Below are 20,161 nucleotides of genomic sequence, written 5' to 3' on the forward strand. Positions count from 1 at the left end.
CCTCCTCTTTTTGCCATTTTTGCCCTTTTACACATTTTTTTGCCATTTTTTGCCCATTTAAGCTACCTTTTGCCATTACATACCACTTGTTTCTTATTTTTTTGCCCATTTTTATCAATCTTGACTGATTTTTGCCCATTTAAGTCACCTTCCACTCATTGTTTTTGTCACTTCTCACCCATTTTTGCTACTGTATGACCATTTTCCACTTTTTCTCCCATTTTCACCCCTTTTCACCCATCTTTTTTTTTTTTTTTTTTTTTTTTTGCTGCTTTTGTCCATTTTTGCCACCTTTAATCTAGTTTTATTGCTACTTCAATCTGTTTTTGCCACTTTTCACCTCTTGATTATGGCTCTTTGGTTAAGGAACACTGCTTTATAGCATAGTCCCTATAGTAACTATAAGCCTATCCATTTTGCTCAGTGTACAGCAGAGGTTAGCAAAGCAAATCACCTTTTTCTGGTTTATGGTTCTGCGCCTCCCCTGTAGCTCTGTGGCGCCCCCCAGAGGAGGTCCACCTCACACTTTAAAAACCACTGCCCTAGACCTTAAACTTCTGAATAATGTGTGCAACTGTAGTCACAGGAACATCAGTCTGCTTGAAGATGGTCTTATAGCCCTCAGCTTTAACATACTTGTCTATAATTTCTTTCTAATCTCCTGGGACAACTGTCTCCTTAGCTCTCGGTGGTTCATATTCAGTGTGGTACACACCGTGATACCAAACAGCACAGTAACTACTTTTCACCCTTTAAATAGGCAGACTGACCAATTACATGCTTGAAGACACCTGTGATGCTGATTACAGGACACACCTTAGTTTAACATGCCCCCATGGTCAAATTATTTTCAATCTTTTCAAGGACTACCAACAATTTTGTCCACATGTGTATAACTTTGGATTATTCGAACTTTTTTCCTGTCCTAATTGTGACTTTTTAATCTACTAATAATTACTTATTTGTAAGGTTTTTGTTATAAGGGCCTTTTGAATGGCTGTCACCCTTTTTTGCTAGTGGGTTCGTTTTTTTTTTTTATTTATTTATTTTATTTTTCCACTTGTCTTGTCTAGGTGAATTTCGAAGAACAAGGCTGTAATTGCAGTCATTGGTTTTAAATTAACAGTGTTGTAGTAGAAACAAATCGTCTCTTTGATGACTCTAATTTAATAAAACTAAAAGTCGCTTCTATTTAAGGTAACCTTTTCTAAATGAGTGAGCTACGCTGCACATGATCTGATGTCTTCCAAAAACTTAATTATGTAAGACAAGATAATTTAAAACGTGATAGAGACTAAAGGTACAGTACACCAGCATTCATGCAGTTATCACTGACCTGTCTGCCTCAAAGTATGTGGAGTTAGAATAAGTAAGTGGAGATTCTAATTTAGGTGTATTTGTACATTATTACACTGATACACTCATTGTGGGATGATCTTGCAACACCCCTAAACTCAAGACCTACAAGTTGTCCTATGATGCTCTCTGCTGACTGTTTAGAGCAGGTCCAAGATGGCCAGCCCTGGCTCAGTACTTTGAAAGCAGGACTCATACTATATACTGGTGTAAAAATTAGAAATCAGGTAAAAAGTTCATTTTTTTCCCATGATTTACTTCAAAAAGTTAAACTTTCATATAGTCTAGATTCATCTCACAAAAAGTGAAATATTTCAATACTTTTTTTGTTTTAATGTTGATGATTATGGCTTACAGCCCCCAAAACTATAAAATCCACTATCTCAAAATAATAGGATATTGTGGAAAATCCAATTTGCTGATGTTTCCTGAGTGATATTTCTCTTTGTGTGAAATTAATCTCGAATTAATGGAAGTTTCAGGGGAAAAAAATGAACTTTTCATGATTTTCTAGTTTTTTGAGATGCACCTGTATATTACAGTGTAGAGCTTCACTGCATGAAACCATGTGTAGGGATCAGGGAGGGGGCTGGACTGAATCACCGTGAGGCACTAGAGGAGATGTGGGGCTATCTTCAAACATTTTAATTGCTATTATTTGTTAATAATGACAGAAATACTGGGGGGGTGGCAGTCTTATTTACCCAACTCAGACATAGCGGCACCCGTAGCTCTCACTCACTTGTTTGTTTAATGATACATGTATCCGCAGGCATGCTGTGATATCAGGGGTGGTTTGAGGACAGCTATTTTATTCCTGCTGTGAACATGGCCGTGCATGCTCAGACCCTCGTCTCTACTTCATGGCTTGCAAACATGGTGAACAGAAATCTTGTCGGTCCAGGTCTTCGGATCCTGGACACGTCCTGGTACCTACCCATGATGAACCGAGACGGAAAGAAAGAATTCGCACAAACTCACATCCTAGGAGCGTCCCACTTCGACATCGACGATTGCTCGGACAGGACCTCCAGGTTCGACCACACGCTGCCTTCAGAGCAACACTTTGCGGACTATGTTGGGAACTTGGGCATCGGGAATGACAGCCATGTGGTTGTGTACGACGCCAGCGACTACGGGGCATTTTCCTGCACCAGAGTTTGGTGGATGTTCAGGTTGTTTGGGCACCCTAAGGTGTCGGTGCTGAACGGGGGGTTTAGGAACTGGGTCAAAGAGGGTCATCCGGTGTCAGGGACCTACACCAAGCCTGAGGCAGTCCGCTTCAATGCCACCATGAACCGCTCCTGGGTCAAGTCTTTTGAGGACGTTACGGAGAATATTGCGTCCAAAAAGTTTCAGGTAGTGGATGTGAGGCCTCACGGGAGATTCCAAGGGATCGAACCGGAACCAAGAGACGGTGAGTCTGGGTTTGGAGAAAATAATTCCAGTCTGAAAGTCATTTCTCACTAACAGAGTATTTAATGAAAAAAAAACTTGTAAGAAGGTTTTTTTTAAGCTCTGTAAATGGTAAACAATGCATCATGTTGATTTGCTATCTAACTGACAAATACAAGAACTTAAAGTCCCTGTAAAGTGATAAAACAGATCTTTATTTTAGATTTGTTTCATGGTAGGCCACTGTGTTATGAAGCACCAGGCCGAATTTCAGTCATGACAAACATCTCTAAGTTTATAAAATTACGCTTCAAAATCGTGAAAAACAATTGGCAGTGTAAAATCTGCTCTAGGATGGTGTGGGCGTGTTAGTTGAATTAGCTGAAACCATGCCCACTCACAAGAAACACAATCCTCTCCTGTTTTAAGTTTGCCTCTGATCAGAGAGCAGCTGCCTGGCTCTGTGCCAGAGCAGACAGAACTGGGGGATTAAATTTACTGTTTTCTGGTACAAATATCTCTGATACTTTTAATGATCCACAGGCCACTGTGGCTGATAGATTTGGGAAATTTACCTCACAATAAACAAAATCATAGCATTTAGCTGCTTGTTAACTTTCAACAAGCAGCAACAAGCGGGGGGGGCAGTGTAATTCCCCATCAAGACTGGTGATATCATGGGCTCCAATTTTTGCTCTGCCCAAATTAAACCAGTCCAGGAAAGAGGTGAACAACTTTCTAATGGTCTAACTCAAAAATTATGTCACGCCCACAGCAACCTTATTCCAACATATCAAGTGTGATAAGACAAAGTTTAGATTTCACTTTAAAAGGGACTCTCCTCTTAGGGCTTTGTTTATCTGTTAATAAAACCATTAATTTAAGAATTGTGGCTTTCTATGCGATACATACTAGTATGTACATGAGATTAATTGCATGAAAACCAATTACTGCTGTATAATTATTTTTTCATTCCTAAGAATTGTTGTGGAGGGGATAAGTGTCACACAAAGTGACTGCAAAGATGCATGAAGATCCTCCAGAGATAGCATCCGTGCATGCATGCAGGCCATTCTACTGAATGCACCATCTTGGCACGCGTCCAGGGATTTTCCTTAAATTTTTGCACAAACATCCACTTTGACACAAGGATTTGTGAATACGATTTTAAAGGTCATTGGCCCTCATGTGCATTCCTCTCTTGTGATCCTGATATCTCAAGAAGGATTTGACAGATTGTCTCTAAACTTTGCTCAAATGTCCACTCTGACTCGAGGCTGAATGATTAGACTTTCAGAGGTCAAAGGTCAAGATCATTGGGCATGGTGTTCATCTCTTGCTTGGGAACCTAGTATCTTTATACAGGTGCATCTCAAAGAATTAGAACATTATGGAAAAGTTAATTTTTCCCTGTGATTTACTTCAGAAAGTTATATTTCCATATATTCTAGATTCACCTCTTACAAAGTGAAATAATTAAAGACTCTTTTTTTGTTTTAATATCGATTATTACAACTTAAAAAAGTCACTATTTTAAAATATTAGAATATTGTGGTAAAGTCCAATTTGCAAAGGTTTACTAAAACCGTATCTAAAAAGTGTTTTATTGATAAAATGTTCCATTATTACATGTGGATGAACTTATTTGTCTTTGTCCCACAGGTGTGGATCCAGGTCATATCCCTGGCTCTAAATGCATGCCCTTCTTTAAGTTCCTGGATGATGACGGCATGATGCTTTCCGCAGACGAGCTCAAAAAGTTCTTTGAGGAGTCACAAGTGGACCTTAATAAGCACATATGTGGAACATGTGGCTCCGGCGTGACGGCCTGTCACATGGTGCTGGCGGCTCATCTGTGTGGCACTCCTGGGGTGAGCGTGTACGGCGGATCATGGTATGAGTGGTTCACCAGAGCCCCTGCAGAGCATGTCATTTCTGAGGCTAAAAACAAGCCTAGAGGAGGATAAAGAAGCATTAAAAACTTCAGTTTATTCACTTTGCTAAAAGCATATTATGAAACATGAACCGATAAAGTAAATCAGTCTTAAATCATCACAGTAGGAATAGATGTTTATTGGTGATTGTTAGATGATTTGCAGTTGAATTCATCACATATTAGAAACACAGTCTTAGGTAATTGGCAGGATATAAGTAACCATAAGATATGTTTGCATTGGTTCGGAATCACAACAGTTCTTGCAAAACTGTAAGAATTAAATCTCAGCCACAAGACCTTAAGACAGACACATCTGATAAGCTGTATTTGAGCCAAAGTGGGCCCTTTTATGGCCTAAATCTCCCTCCTTATTTACCCCACTTATTAGTATGTTGTTGCACAAAGAAATGAACAACGACTGAGATTTAGGAGGGTCAAACTAATCTGCTTATCTTACAATATAACAGGGTCCACATTTAGACATTCTTCTAGGTTTGACCCAGAAAACGTCCATGCCAGACAGACATTTGGCATTCTGTTTTTATACTAACCCATCTTAACAAAAATGCAGTAAGACTGCCTTAAGACGATGGCCCTCACATCTGTTGTCCTGTTCTTTTTATAGAGATACAGATACAGATAAGATTATTGAAACCTTAATGTTTTTGTTAATTTCTCAGCTTCATTCTCAGGTAAGAAACTTGGCCCTAAAATTCTTTTTTTTTGTATACTTGTATTTTTTAAAGTACATTTTGAACACAGTACTTTTACCTCAACTTAGTAAATTTCAGGGGAGGTATTGCACTTCATTAAAGATTGAAAAGCATCGATTGCTTTTAACCCAAGTTACTGTACCTTCTTTGAGTACAACTCACATGTACTTTTTCACTTCTGTTGACTAAACAGTATCACATAGATAGAAAATGATTCCACATAACATCCCAAAACAGCTGATGTACACAGCTGGAGTGTTAATATCTCAGTGATTTCAATTCTGGGTGGATGAGTGGGCGTAGTTCCCCATCGTGCCCTTGAGCAGGGTGTTGAGATGTGTTTTACATGTGTTTGGGAGTTTCCTTTTTGTACAGTGATCACTGCTGGGGTCCTTTTACTCATGTTTCTCATTAATTGTTGTTGTTGTTATTGATGTGAGACACATATGCACCATGAGTGACATTATCCGCTGAGTTAGTGTTCTTGCCTGGGATTTAAGGTGGTCCTTAAAGATACATAGTGCATTTTCTTCATCAACATCCATTGCCTTTTTTTCATCTGATTTTTTTGCACATTAAAAAAGAAAATTGATCTCATGTTATTCTATTCATGTTGGCACACTGACGCCGACATTTTCGCCCATCATAATTTTTTTCGGAACAGGTTTGATTTTAAGCAAATTTTCACATCAGTCCAAGCCATTTAAATGGGTGATTGGTGATTCAGATCAGCGCCTATTGCTTCCTTTTCGCTTGCTCGCTCATCTCCACCTGACCCCTCCATTCTCTCTCCCCCTACCTTGCACCAGAACCTTAGGGTTTGAACACCACAGTTTGCCAGTGTTTTAAGGTATTAGAAAGAACATTAATAAAGTATCCTTGTCCCTCATGGTGCTTTTTACTTTTATGAGTAGGTCAGTTACAGAACCAGCTTGAAAAGCCTCACAGAATAAATTCCAGGGAGAAATTTGTATCAGAGAATCTGTAAACTACTCTAGTTCTTACCTTGTATGAGTCTTTGAGCAGTATTGTCAAATAGAACAACCTGCTGGTACTTGTATGTGCACTTAAGAAATAGGTGCCTTAGACTTTAAAAAATGTTTTTTTAAATCACAATTTATCTGTAGACATGCCTTTAGGTAATGTACCTTAACAATTCTTTGTAATCACTCTTTCCAATGAAATACTGTGTATTTTTGTAATGTTCACTTCACTTATGTCTGAATAAAAGTCACTGAGTCAACTCCTCGTTCTCTAGTTTTTGACTTCTGGTTTGTGGAATGTAGAGAAGCCAATTAATGCCACTTTATATATATATATATATATATATATATATATATACACATATATAATTTATATCCAAATTATGAGAAAGTAAGTCAAAATGATGAGAAGTGAATCAAAATAAGGAGATAAAGTGTAAGAATTATGACAGAGTAAGTCAGAATTATGAGTCTTAATTTTGACCTTTATGTCTCCTAAATTAAAAATTTTTTAGTCTATTCATTTTGACTTTTATTCCAGTAAATTCAACCTTGTATGTCATTTTGGCTTATCATAACTATGACTTTTAATCTCATGCTTTCAGCATACTATCTCAAACACTTGACTTTTAAACCTTATTGTGCCGTTATTATCCTTATTATGACTTTATCTCAGTTTTGATTTATATCGCAAAATTATTACTTTTTTTTAGCTCACAATTTATATTTTTTATCTCATAATTCCAGTAGTTTATCTCACTTATATAAGCTTTTATCTCTTAATTCTGACCTTTTAAAATCATAATTCCAACCTAATTCCTTGTTATTTCATAATTTTGTCATTATTATTATGGCTTTCTCATAATTTTGACTTTTTATCTCATAATTTCAATTTTGTATACTATATTTCATAATATATTATTTTTTCCTCACAATTTTTACTTTTAGTGTAAATTTAGATTTTTTTTCCCTTCAATTTTGACTTTTTAGCTCCTAATTATTGACTATCTTGTGATTATGATGTTTATTCTCTTAATTGGGACCCTTTTATCTCGATTTTGTCTCATTATGCCTCCTTACCTCAGAATTTTTTTGTTTGTGGCATAATTAACACTTCCTATTTCATAATTTGGACTTTTTTTTCCTTACAATTGTGACTTTTATCCAAATGTTGACTTTTTAGCTTGTAATTATAACTTTAAATGTCATAATATTGACTTTTTATGTAATAATGTAACGTATGTAATGTTGCAAAGCAGATGGATATGCCTGTTTCCTTATTTCTCACTGGTGAATCCATCTTGTAAAGCTCCCATCTGAAGCGTTTGGGCCCGGTTAGAAAATGACAGGACCAATCAGTGACGAGGGGCAGTACTTTCACGCAGCATAGCCGTGACGTAAACAAGCAGCAGCAAGAGCTGGTGCAGTTCTGGAGGAAGACATTAGCGTGGATGCTGCTAAAGTGCCAGTTTTATCAGAACTTGACAACATTTCTTTGTTAAAAGAAGAACAAAGAACAGCAGTGAGTTGTTTTCTTTTCAAAAACGACAAAAGTCAAGTTCTTACATGTCTATAGTCGCCATGTTTCGCGTTATTCCTCAGTAGCTGCGCATGCGCAGCTCGCGGCTATGTCATGTGTGTTGTTGCTCTTATTGGCCTGTAGAGATGTGACAGCCTCTGCCTTTTCTCAAACGTTTCCTGTTGAAGCTTTCCCAGATGGATATGTGAAACACATCCATCTGTCATGTCAGGTTAATAATGATTATATCACACAATTTTGACTTTAGTCTAATAATTAATGTTTTATCTCAATTGGATTTTTTATGTCAATATTATGACCTACCTTATGTCATAATGGCTGCTTTTCAGATTTTTTACGTCATAATTGTGACTTGATCTCATAATTTATTTTTTATTTATTTTTTAAAATGGGCTTACTTAATTTGGCTTGACATCGTTGTAAATATTCAAACATTTTATTGTTGTAAATATTTAAACAGCCAAAGTTCATGTAACCCGGGCGGATATTTTCACAAATGTGAACTTTCAGAGCAACCGACTTCCCTCTTGCGCCCAGAGTCTGTATTTCTCTGCTCCCCGTCATGGCGGCTCAGATCCGGGCTCTGGTGTCCGGTCAGTGGCTGGCAGATGCAGTCAGAAACAACCTGGTCGGACCCAAACTCCGCATTCTCGACACTTCTTGGTACCGCTACCTTCCAAACACAAAACGAGACCCGAAAGCAGAATTCGCGCAGAAGCATATCCCGGGCTCCTCGTTTTTCTGCATAGACGAGTGCAGCGATAAGACCTCGGCGTTTGACAACATGCTGCCCACTTCCAGTCACTTCTCTCAGTATGTTGGAAAGCTGGGCATCGGTAATGACACCCACGTAGTGGTTTACGACACCAGCGACTTCGGCTCCTACTGCGCGCCCCGGGTGTGGTGGATGTTCCGGACGTTTGGGCACAGTTTGGTGTCGGTGCTGGACGGAGGCTTTAAAAACTGGCTAGCGGATGGATATCCCGTGACTTCAGAGTACTCCAAGCCAGAGACGTTGGAGTTTAAGGCGACAGCGAATCAATCCTGGGTGAAAAGTTACGAAGACATACTGGAAAACATCAAAACTAAGCAGGTACAAGTGGTGGACGCCAGGTCGGCTGGGAGGTTCAGAGGGACCGAGCCGGAGCCCAGAGATGGTGAGCAGGATTTCATTTATAAACTTAAGCCTTTTACTTATAGTATACATTACGTGTCTGAAATGCTGATATTTAACATATTGTTTGAGCTCTGCAGTTCACATAACCTAGTACTACAGCTCAAAATTACCTGGTAGCCAAATCACGCATGACAGCTTCATAACAGGACGTGTCCTGCACCGAGGCCCCGTCTAATGCTATGCGAAGAAAAATAAATACAATTTTCGGGTAAAAAATAAAGATAAAAAACATTTTGCTGCCATTGAGTAGGATTAAGCTGTATTTTGTACAGAAGCCCAAAGCTGGCAAATCACTTTTTGGCTGTTTAACATGTAGCCCACGTTACATGTTTACTTGAAGTAGTTCTCCATTTATTAGGTTCTCAGGATGACAATGCTGGTTTATGGAGGTCTTAATAAAATAAGTAAAATATACAAATTATTGTGGTATTAGTGTTAAAGTTATTAGATATTCGTATTGGCAGATACAAAAAATTCTGCAAATTTTGGCTGTATGCTAGTGCATCTCAAAAAATCAGAATATCATGAAAAAGTTCAATATTTGTCACTCTTTCCTGAAAGTGAAAACCATATATTATATAGACTCATTACACACAGAGTGAAGTATTTCAAGCTTTTATTTCTTGAAATGTTGATGATTATGGCTTAAAGATAAGAAAACCCAAAATTCAGTGTCTCAAAAAATGTGAATATTGTGAAAAAGGTCAATATTGGAAAGTCATGATGTCACACATTAATCAGCTAATTAACTCAAAAGACCTCAAAGGTTTCCTGAGCCTTTAAATGGTCTCTCAGTCTGGGCCAGAAGGCTACACAATCATGGGGAGGACTGCAGACTTGACAGATGTCCAGAAGACAGTCTTTCACACCCTCCACAAGGAGGGTAAGCCACAAAACGTCATTGCTAAAGAAGCTGGTTGTTCACAGAGTGCTGTATCCAGGCATATTCATAGAAAGTTGTGTGGAAGGAAAAAGTGTGGTAGGGAAAGGTGCACCAGCATAAGGGAGAACTGCAGCCTTGAGAGGATTGTCAAGCAAGTTACCTTCAAGAATTTGGGGGAGCTTCGCAAGGAGTGGACTGAGGCTGGAGTCAGTGCATCAGGAGCCACTACGCACAGACAAATCCTAGACATGGGCTACAAATGTCACATTCTCCATGTCAAGCCACTCCTGAAACAGAGACGTCAGAAGCATCTTGCCTGGGCTGTGGAGAGAGAGAACTGGACTGTTGCTCAGTGGTCCAAAGTCCTCTTTTCAGATAAAAGTAAATTTTGCATATAATTTGGAAATCAAGGTCTCAGAGTCTGGAGGAAGAGTGGAGAAGCACAGAATCCATGTTGCGTGAAGTCCAGTGTGAAGTTTCCACAACCAGTGATGATTTGGGCTGCCATGGCATCTGCTGGTGTTGGTCCACTGTGTTTTCTGAAGTCTACAGTCAACGCAGCCATCTACCAGGACATTTTAGAGCATTTCATGCTTCCTTCTGCTGACAAGCTTCATTGAGATGCTGATTTCATTTTCCAGCAGGACTTGGCACCTGCCCACACTGCCAAAGGTACCAAAAGCTGGTTCAATGACCATGGTGTTACTGTGCTTGATTGGCCAGCAAACTCACCTGACCTGAACCCCATAGAGAATCTATGGGGTATTGTCAATAGGAAGACGAGAGACGCCAAACCCAACAATGCAGATGACCTGAAGGCCGCTATCAAAGCAACCTGGGCTTCCATTGCACCTGAGCAGTGCCACAGGCTGATCGCCTCAATGCCACACCGCACTGATGCAGTAATTCATGCAAAAGGAGGCTCAACCAAGTATTGAAGGCATAGAAATGAAGATACTTTTCAGAAGCCTGACATTTCTGTTGAAAATATCCTTTTTTAATTGATCTTATGTGATATTCAAATTTTTTGGGACACTGAATTTTGGGTTTTCTTATCTTTAAGCCATAATCATCAACATTTCAAGAAATAAAGGCTTGAAATACTTCACTCTGTGTGTAATGAGTCTATATAATATATGATTTTCACTTTCAGAAACAAGTGACAAAAAATATTGAACTTTTTCATGATATTTTAATTTTTTGAGATGCACTAGTATAATAATAAATTAGTGAATTAGGCCTCACTGGCCTCAGTTAAGGTCAGTGTTCATGACTCAACCATAAGAAAGACACTGGGCAAAAATGGCACCCATGGGAGAGTTCCAAGGCCAAAACCACTGCTGACCAAAAAGAGCAGGAAGGCTCGCCTCACATTTTCCAAGAAACATCTTGATGATCCCCAAGACTTTTGGAGAAATATTCTGTGGACTGACGAGACAAAAGTTGAACTTTTTGGAAGGTTTGAGTCCCGTTACATCGGGCATAAAAATAACAGCATTTGATAAAAAGAACATCATGCCAGCAGTCAGACGTGGTGGTGTCAGTGTGATGGTCTGGGGCTGCTTTGCTGCTTCAGGACCTAGTGCACTTGCTGTGATTGATGGAACAATGAATTCTGCTGTCTACCAGAAAATCCTGAAGGCGAACGTCAGGCCATCAGTATGTGCCCTCAAGCTCAAGCGCTCTTGGGTTATGCAGCAGGACAATGACCCGAAATACACCTGCAAGTCCACCTCTCAATGGCTCAAGATAAACTAAATTAAGGTTTTGGAGTGGCCCAGTCAGGGTCCGGACTTAAATCCAACTGCTGCTGCTGTGGTGTGACCTTAAACGGCAGTTCATGCTGGAAAACCCTCCAATATGGCTGAGTTGAAGCAATTCTGAGAAGAGGAGTGGGTCAAAATTCCTCCACAGTGATGAGGAAGCACTCATCACCTGTTATCGCAAACACTTGATTTCAGTTATTGCTGCCAAGGGTGGCACGACAAGTTATTAGGTTCAGGGGGCAATTACTTTTTCACACAGGGCCAGATAGGTTTGGATTTTTTTCCCCCCTTAAAAAGTTACATAATCATTCAAACACTGCATTTTCTATGTACTTGGGTTGTCTTTGTGAAATATAAAAATTGGTTTGATGATCCGAAACATTTAAGTGTGCTGAATATGCAAAAAACTCAGGAATCAGAAAGGGGGCAAATACTTTTTCACACCACTGTACGATCTCCTTAAAAGGCTGTGATTATGAAGTTCAAATTGGATTTTTTTTTGTTTGATTTTTCAGCCTTGTATTTAATTTGAGTAATTATGCAATACATTATGTGAGTTTAATGTCATTTTAGGCATTTAAGCATGTTGTATTGTAAGCAGCTAAATAATGACCTTTTATTGTTATTGAAAATCCCTTACCAGGTGGTAGTTATACACAAATTTTAAATTGACAAGAATAGATAAAGATTTTTTATTATTATAGTGGAAAAGAAGAGGTATAAAAATGGGTTACTAATGAGCATAATAACACAGTAAAAGAGCTGATTAAAATGTCTCAGATGGTCAAGACCCATCTGTAAACAACCAAGCAAACATTTCATTGTAAAAGGCAATAAAAGGTGGCTGAACTTTACAGAGGAAATCGGCTTAATGAGCTTCCATTTATATTTTTTCACAGACATCCTGCCAGGACATTTCCCCGGCACCATCAACATGCCATTTCCTACATTCATGGATGCTTCCGGTAAAGAGCTTGCACCTGATGCCCTGTCCAGACTGTTCAAAGAGGCGGGTATAGACCTGGAGAAACCCCTCTGGGCCACCTGTGCATTTGGTGTCACGGCGTGCCACGTTGCCCTGGCTGCTCATATCCTTGGGCACCCTGGGGTGCCCATTTATGACGGCTCCTGGTCTGAGTGGTTTAAGAGGGCGTCTCCAGAGCTGATCATCTCAGAGGGAGAGGGGAAGAAGGTCTGAATGGAAGAGGAAGGGATCATATCCATGGCCTTTTCTGACAGTGATGCTAATAGATAGAATATGATCCAACCAGCCTTATAGTATGCACTTTGTATTTAAATTGCAACATTGCAAAGTAACTAATGATGTGTTAATTGCAAAAAGGATTGGGCTCCTTTAATTAAACGAGGGGGTCTTGAGACCCTGTTACTTTCACTTTTCTGTTTTGTTTTTGATGAAAAAGTACAGGGAAAACAAAAAAGGGTGATCCTATGACATTATTCAAATCTTGAAATGTCTGCATACTCTGAGAAGGAAGGGTAGGGAGCCATATGCTGCACTAGTTCTAAAAGAGTAGAACAAATGTGTTCTATTATAAATCATTTAAATTATATGGTAGTTGTGTTGATACAAAGCTAAGTCAAAGCATTTAGCTGTAACACCTAGTTTAGTCATTGTTATTGTTATTATTATTATTAAACATTTTCACCTTTAATATGTCCGTGCAATGCAATGTACAAAAGATGGGGAATATAGCTTATTTTTTTGTCTTGCAGCAAATAAAATATGTATTAATCTATCAACTTAAGATGTCAATGTTTTGTTTAAAGTTTTATACTTAACCTGATTATGTACTGAAAGTGGTGTGGCTGTTGTATGACCAACTTTGAGCTGCAATTTAAAGGTGCAATATGTAGAATTTTTGCACTAAAATATCTACATTAATTCAATCATGACTACTACTATTTTCAATATATAATTGAAATATAATTAGCAAATATTGGATATTTGCAGAAATCCAATATCGTGCATCCCTACTTTCCACATTTCCTCCCTATTTCCAACAGTTGGCAAAGCCAGAGTAATTATTAATATCTAGAATAGGGACAGGATTGGTCTCGTTATAGTTGCAGTCATGGAAATGCAGGATGTTAGGTAGAAAGATTGCTACATAACGCAGTGGTATCTGCTCCTGGAAGCTGCCTTTCTGTTGCTGCATCTAATTCATGTTTTGCGTCACTTAAGTTGAGCGTACACTGCGAATTTCATGTGATTCAGCTACAAAGTTTGAGCCATACTACTTTCTAATGCCGCCAACCCCCTTGACTGTCGTAGAGTTGACTTGAAATTGCAGCCCAATCTTGCATTTCCAGGTCAAAGAGGCTTGACCCACTGCTTAGCATGACTACTTTCACTTTAATTGAGGACTTTGTTCATTCAAAACTCAAATCCATAAGGTTAATTCACTAGACGGTAAACCAGTGTTTTGGTGTCTGATGAATTTAACATAATGAGAGGGGAAAGCAGTTAAAAAGTGCCCTTCTTGGTTCGTGCTGTAAGCCATCACAGAATGCTTTTCAAGCAGGCGGTGTGCAAGCCAAGGAGGCCACTTTTTAACAGCTTTTCCTTCTCATTATGTAAAATTTGTCATTTAAACTAAAATGCTGGTTTACCGTTTAGTACATACAGCTTATTGAGTGTGTTTTTTTTTTTTTGTTGAACAGTCTTTAATTCAAAACAAGTGAACAGAGTAGATGGGCAGAGTTCAGCTTTTAATCTGCACTTATCATCTTTTACTTTAAGTGTTAATTTTGTTTTTTTTCCTCCCTCAATTTTGACTTTTTAGCTCACAATTATAGACTATCTCGTGATTATGACGTTTTATCTCTTAATTGGGACCCTTTTATCTCGATTTTGTCTCATTATGCCTTTCTATCTCAGAATTTTGACATTTGTGGCATAATTAATACTTCATATCTCATAAATTGGACTTGTTTTTACTATTGTGACTTTTATCCAAATGATGATTCATTTTAGCTCATAATTATAGCTTTAAATCTCATAATATTGAATTTTTATGTAATAATGATATCATACAATTTTGACTTTAGTAACTGACGTTTTATCTCAATCCGACTTTTTATATCAATATTGTAACTTATTTTATGTCATAATCATGACTGCTTTTCAGATTCCCTCTTTTTACGTCATGATTATGACTTGATCTAGTAGTTTCTTTTTTATTTCCTTTTTGAAGTGGCGGAAAAGGGCTTCCACAGATTGCCTTGACATCGTTGTAAATATTCAAACATTTTTTGTCCTAAATATTTAAACAGCCAAAGTTCATGTAACCCAGGCGGATATTTGCACAAATTTGAACTTTCAGAGCACCCATAGAAATGACTTCCCTCTAGCGCCCGGAGTTTGTATTTCTCTGCTCCCCGTCATGGCGGCTCAGACCCGGGCTCTGGTGTCCGGTCAGTGGCTGGCAGATGCAGTCAGAAACAACCTGGTCGGACCCAAACTCCGCATTCTCGACACTTCTTGGTACCTTCCAAAAACAAAACGAGACCCGAAAGCAGAATTCGCGCAGAAGCACATCCCGGGCTCCTCGTTTTTCTGCATAGACGAGTGCAGCGATAGGACCTCCGCGTTTGATCACATGCTGCCCACTTCCAGTCACTTCTCTCAGTATGTTGGAAAGCTGGGCATCGGTAATGACACCCACGTAGTGGTTTACGACACCAGCGACTTCGGCTCCTACTGCGCGCCCCGGGTGTGGTGGATGTTCCGGACGTTTGGGCACAGTTTGGTGTCGGTGCTGGACGGAGGCTTTAAAAACTGGCTAGCGGATGGATATCCCGTGACTTCAGAGTACTCCAAGCCAGAGACGTTGGAGTTTAAGGCGACAGCGAATCAATCCTGGGTGAAAAGTTACGAAGACGTACTGGAAAACATCAGAACTAAGCAGGTACAAGTGGTGGACGCCAGGTCTGCTGGGAGGTTCAGAGGGACCGAGCCGGAGCCCAGAGATGGTGAGCAGGATTTCATTTATAAACTTAAGCCTTTTACTTACAGTATACATTACGTGCCTAAAATGCTGATATTTAACATATTGTTTGAGCTCTGCAGTTCACATAACCTAGTACTACAGCTCAAAATCACCCGGTAGCCAAATCACGCATGACAGCTTCATAACAGGACGTGTCCTGCACCGAGGCCCCTTCTAATGCTATGTGAAGAAAAAGAAGTACAATTTGCGGGCAAAGTAGGGATAAAAAACATTTTGCCGCCATTGAGTAGGATTAAGCTGTATTTTGTACAGAAGCCCGAAGCTGGCAAATCACTTTTTGACTGTTTTGCTGTCTGACATGTAGCCTAAATTACATGTTTACTTGAAGTAGTTCTCCATTTATTAGGCTGTCTCAGGATGACAATGCTGGTTTGTGGAGGTCTTCATAAAATAATTAAACTATACAAATTATTACGGTATTCGTATAAAAGTAATTAGATATTCGTATTGGCAGATATAAAAAATTCTGCAAATTTTGGCTGTAAATAGTAATAAATTAGTGAAGTTTTAGGCCAGAACAATAGACCTATGTGAGGTGAAGTCTTTTTCTTTATTTATCCTCATTCTTCAAACCTTTAAGTGTGATTTAAGGTCTCAATTTTGTTTCTTTGTTCATCCTCAAACCTTAAAGTTTGTTCAAAGGACTGAAGTTTTAGGTCTGAAAACATATTTGAATATCAATATCGGCTAAAATGAATCTGTAAATATCGGCAAAAATTTGATATCATGCATCCCTAGAAACAATAAAACTTTACTTGTTATCACAGGGTGAAATAAGATAATGAAATAAATATACTGGGATTGATCTCTTAGGGCTCCCGTTAAGAAGTCTACTGGACATGTATGATCTCCTTTAAAGGCTGTGATTATGAAGTTCAAATTGGATTTTTTATTGTTGTTGAAAACCTCTTACCAGCAGGTAGTTACACACCAACTTTAAATTAACATAAGAATAGATAAGTCACTCCATATAAAAATATATATCAAAAAGAACAAAAAGTAAATTACTCAGTTTTCTATGATCCCAGGCACATTGTCAAGCTTGTGCTAATTTGACTAAAAAATAATCAGAAAAATTAAAAAAGGCCAACTGATTTCTTTTGTGACTTAAGGCCACACCTTTTAGCTTTAATCAGACGATCTGATTTGCTGTTTAGTGAATGTGTTTACTTCCATATACATTGATATCCCTGGAATGATCTGGTTTTGGACGTATCCTGATTATGTGTCACAGGTAGTCATGATATCCTTGTTTCAGGAATTCTTAGAAGTCGGTGAGTGTTACATGCAGCCAGAGCTGATGATGACACTTGCAGCTAAGTTAGTGAGTTCAGCGCACTGAGGTTATCTTTCGGTTATCTGGTGTCACTAACTGCACTGCCAGCTGTGCAGCATTTGAACAAACTCTGAGCAACTTGGGTGGAAGACAAACAGTGAAGTTAAACAAAGAACCCAGGCAGAAAGGAAAGAGATTATTATCACTGTTTCGATAAAGGTTTTTTATTATTATAGTGGAAAAGAAGTGGTAGAAAAATGGGTTACTAATGAGCATAATAACACAGTAAAAGAGCTGATTAAAATGTCTCAGATGGCCAAGAGCCATCTAAACAACCAAGCAAACATTTCATTGTAAAAGGTAACATTTCATTGTAACTTTACAGAGGAAATCAGCTTAATGAGCTTCCATTTATATTTTTTTCACAGACACGCTGCCAGGACACTTCCCCGGCACCATCAACATGCCATTTCCTACATTCATGGACGCTTCCGGTAAAGAGCTTGCACCTGACGCCCTGTCTGGCCTGTTCAAAGAGGCAGGTATAGACCTGGAGAAACCCCTCTGGGCCACCTGTGGTTCTGGTGTCACGGCGTGTCACGTTGCCCTGGCTGCTCACATCCTCGGACACCCTGGGGTGCCCATTTATGATGGCTCCTGGTCTGAGTGGTTTAAGAGGGCGTCTCCAGAGCTGATCATCTCAGAGGGAGAGGAGAAGAAGGTGTGAATGAAAGAGGAAGGGATCGTATCCATGGCCTTTTCTGACTGTGATGCTAATAGATAGAATATGATCCAACCAGCCTTATAGTATGCACTTTGTATTTAAATTGCAACATTGCAAAGTAACTAATGATGTGTTAATTGCAAAAAGGATTGGGCTCCTTTAATTAAACGAGGGGGTCTTGAGACCCTGTTACTTTCACTTTTCTGTTTTGTTTTTGATGAAAAAGTACAGGAAAAACAAAAAAGGGTGATCCTATGACATTATTCAAATCTTGAAATGTCTGCATACTCTGAGAAGGAAGGGTAGGGAGCCATATGCTGCACTAGTTCTAAACGAGTAGAACGGTAATGGAAATGGTAGTTGTATTGATACAAAGCTAAGTCAAAGCATTCAGCTGTAACACCTAGTTTAGTCATTGTTATTATTATTAAACATTTTCACCTTAATATGTCCATGCAATGCAATGTACAAAAAATGGGGGATATATCTTATTTTTATGTCTTGCAGCAAATAAAATATGTATTAATCTATCAATTTAAGATGTCAATGTTTTGTTTATAGTTTTATACTTAAACTGATTATGTACTGAAAGTGGTGTGGCTGTTGTATGACCAACTTTGAGCTGCAATTTAAAGGTGCAATATGTAGAATTTTTGCACTAAAATATCTTCATTAATTCAATCATGACTACTACTATTTTAAATATATAATTGAAATATAATTAGCAAATATTGGATATTTGCCAAAATCCAATATCGTGCATCCTTACTTTCCACATTTCCTCCCTGTTTCCAACAGTTGGCAAAGCCAGAGTAATTATTAATATCTAGAATAGGGACAGGATTTGTCTCATTATAGTTGCAGTTACGGAAATGCAGGATGTTAGGTAGAAAGATTGCTACATAATGCAGTGGTATCAGCTCCTGGAAGCTGCCTTTCTGTTGCTGCATCTAATTCATGTTTTGCGTCACTTAAGTTGAACGTACACTGCGAATTTCATGTGATTCAGCTACAAAGTTTGAGCCATACTAATTTCTTGGAAGTCACACGGATTTTCAGTCTGATCAGGCGGCATTTGTCGTGCTGTGTACAGGTGGATACGACAGCTGTCTATGGCCTGAACACAGCCTGACCAGCTGCTCCTGACTGGGCAGACAGATTTCTGACATATTTGATATATTGGTCGTGCAACTCCAGACACCCTTTAGTGAGAGCAGAACCACGAGCAGAATCATCAACTTTGGAGTGTTGTTTCCTTCATAAACTGTCAGACAGCATACAGCAGTAATGACTTTCTAATGCCGCCAACCCCCTTGACTTGATGGTCGTAGAGTTGGCTTGAAATCGCACAGTGTATGCCCAGCTTCTCTGCCATTGGTTTGAGTTCAATCATCTAAGCTCACCCTTGTAACGTGGAACTCCACTCCTTGTAACATTGCAGCCCCATCTTGCATTTTTCTGGTCGAATAGAGGCTTGACACACTGCTTAGCATGACTACTTTCACTTTAATTGAGGACTTTGTTCATTCAAAACTCAAATCCATAAGGTTAATTCACTAGACAGTAAACCAGTGTTTTGGTGTCTGATGAATTTAACATAATGAGAGGGAAAAGCAGTTAAAAAGTGCCCCTCTTGGTTTGCATTGTAAGCTATCACAGAATGCTTTTCAAGTAGGTGGCGTGCAAGCCAGGAAGGCCACTTTTTAACAGCTTTTCCCCTTCATTATATAAAGTTTGTCATTTAAACCAAAATGTTGGTTTTCTGTTTAGTACATACAGCTTATTGAGTGCTTTTTTTTTGTTGAACAGAGTCTTCCATTCAAAACAAGCAAACAGAGGAGATGGGCAGAGTTCAGCTTTTTATCTGCGCTCATCATCTTTTGTTGTTATTTTGATTGAGAGCTCCCCGGCAGCAGAAATTACATACTGTGCATGTAAAACTACTGCCACAATGCTTTAAGACAAAGTATCTACTTTTACATGAAAGGAGAGGCATCAAGTTGCAGTTACCTTTGAAATAATGAGTTGTATTTAAAGCGCTACGTTCATCGAAGATTGTTTTGCTTTAAGGCAGGATGTCATAGTGTTTAGTTTAAGTTAAACATTAAGTTTTTGTTTGCCACATTCAAATAGGTTGCTTTATTTTTCTCTCTTTGAAACAGCTAGATTTTTACAGTCCCAGCCCTCAAAAATCCTTTACTAAGTAACTAAGCAACCAGAAAAGTAAATATTTAGCTTTACAGGTAACCCGTGGGAAACACAAGGTCAAAATACTACTGTACATGGAAGAAATATAAATCAAGAGTCTCTCCCCCCTCAACCATGGGACTATTGGAAGCCGTTTAACCCTTTCTTTTGGTCAAATGCTAAAAAAAATGTTT

At 38.7% G+C, this 20,161-nt stretch overlaps 3 protein-coding genes across 3 annotated transcripts; all 3 read left to right on the forward strand.

The window, feature by feature from the left end:
• The first annotated feature begins 2,161 nt into the window (after positions 1–2,161).
• Positions 2,162–6,643, forward strand: LOC121529200 (thiosulfate sulfurtransferase-like). Its single transcript, XM_041816950.1, has 2 exons — positions 2,162–2,773; positions 4,414–6,643. Exons 1-2 carry the CDS (start codon positions 2,185–2,187, stop codon positions 4,716–4,718), a joined length of 894 nt encoding a protein of 297 aa, XP_041672884.1. The 5' UTR covers positions 2,162–2,184; the 3' UTR covers positions 4,719–6,643.
• A 1,779-nt stretch (positions 6,644–8,422) lies between these two features.
• Positions 8,423–13,142, forward strand: LOC121503796 (3-mercaptopyruvate sulfurtransferase-like). The gene is made up of 2 exons (XM_041778356.1): positions 8,423–9,080; positions 12,649–13,142. The coding sequence occupies exons 1-2, from the start codon at positions 8,486–8,488 to the stop codon at positions 12,945–12,947; spliced, it is 894 nt and encodes a 297-aa protein (XP_041634290.1). The 5' UTR covers positions 8,423–8,485; the 3' UTR covers positions 12,948–13,142.
• Positions 13,143–15,143: 2,001 nt separating this feature from the next.
• Positions 15,144–18,314, forward strand: LOC121503797 (3-mercaptopyruvate sulfurtransferase-like). The gene is made up of 2 exons (XM_041778357.1): positions 15,144–15,742; positions 17,485–18,314. Exons 1-2 carry the CDS (start codon positions 15,154–15,156, stop codon positions 17,781–17,783), a joined length of 888 nt encoding a protein of 295 aa, XP_041634291.1. The 5' UTR covers positions 15,144–15,153; the 3' UTR covers positions 17,784–18,314.
• The last annotated feature ends 1,847 nt before the right edge of the window (positions 18,315–20,161 follow it).

This window comes from Cheilinus undulatus, linkage group 21 (genome assembly GCF_018320785.1).
Source record: "Cheilinus undulatus linkage group 21, ASM1832078v1, whole genome shotgun sequence".
NCBI lineage: Eukaryota > Metazoa > Chordata > Actinopteri > Labriformes > Labridae > Cheilinus > Cheilinus undulatus.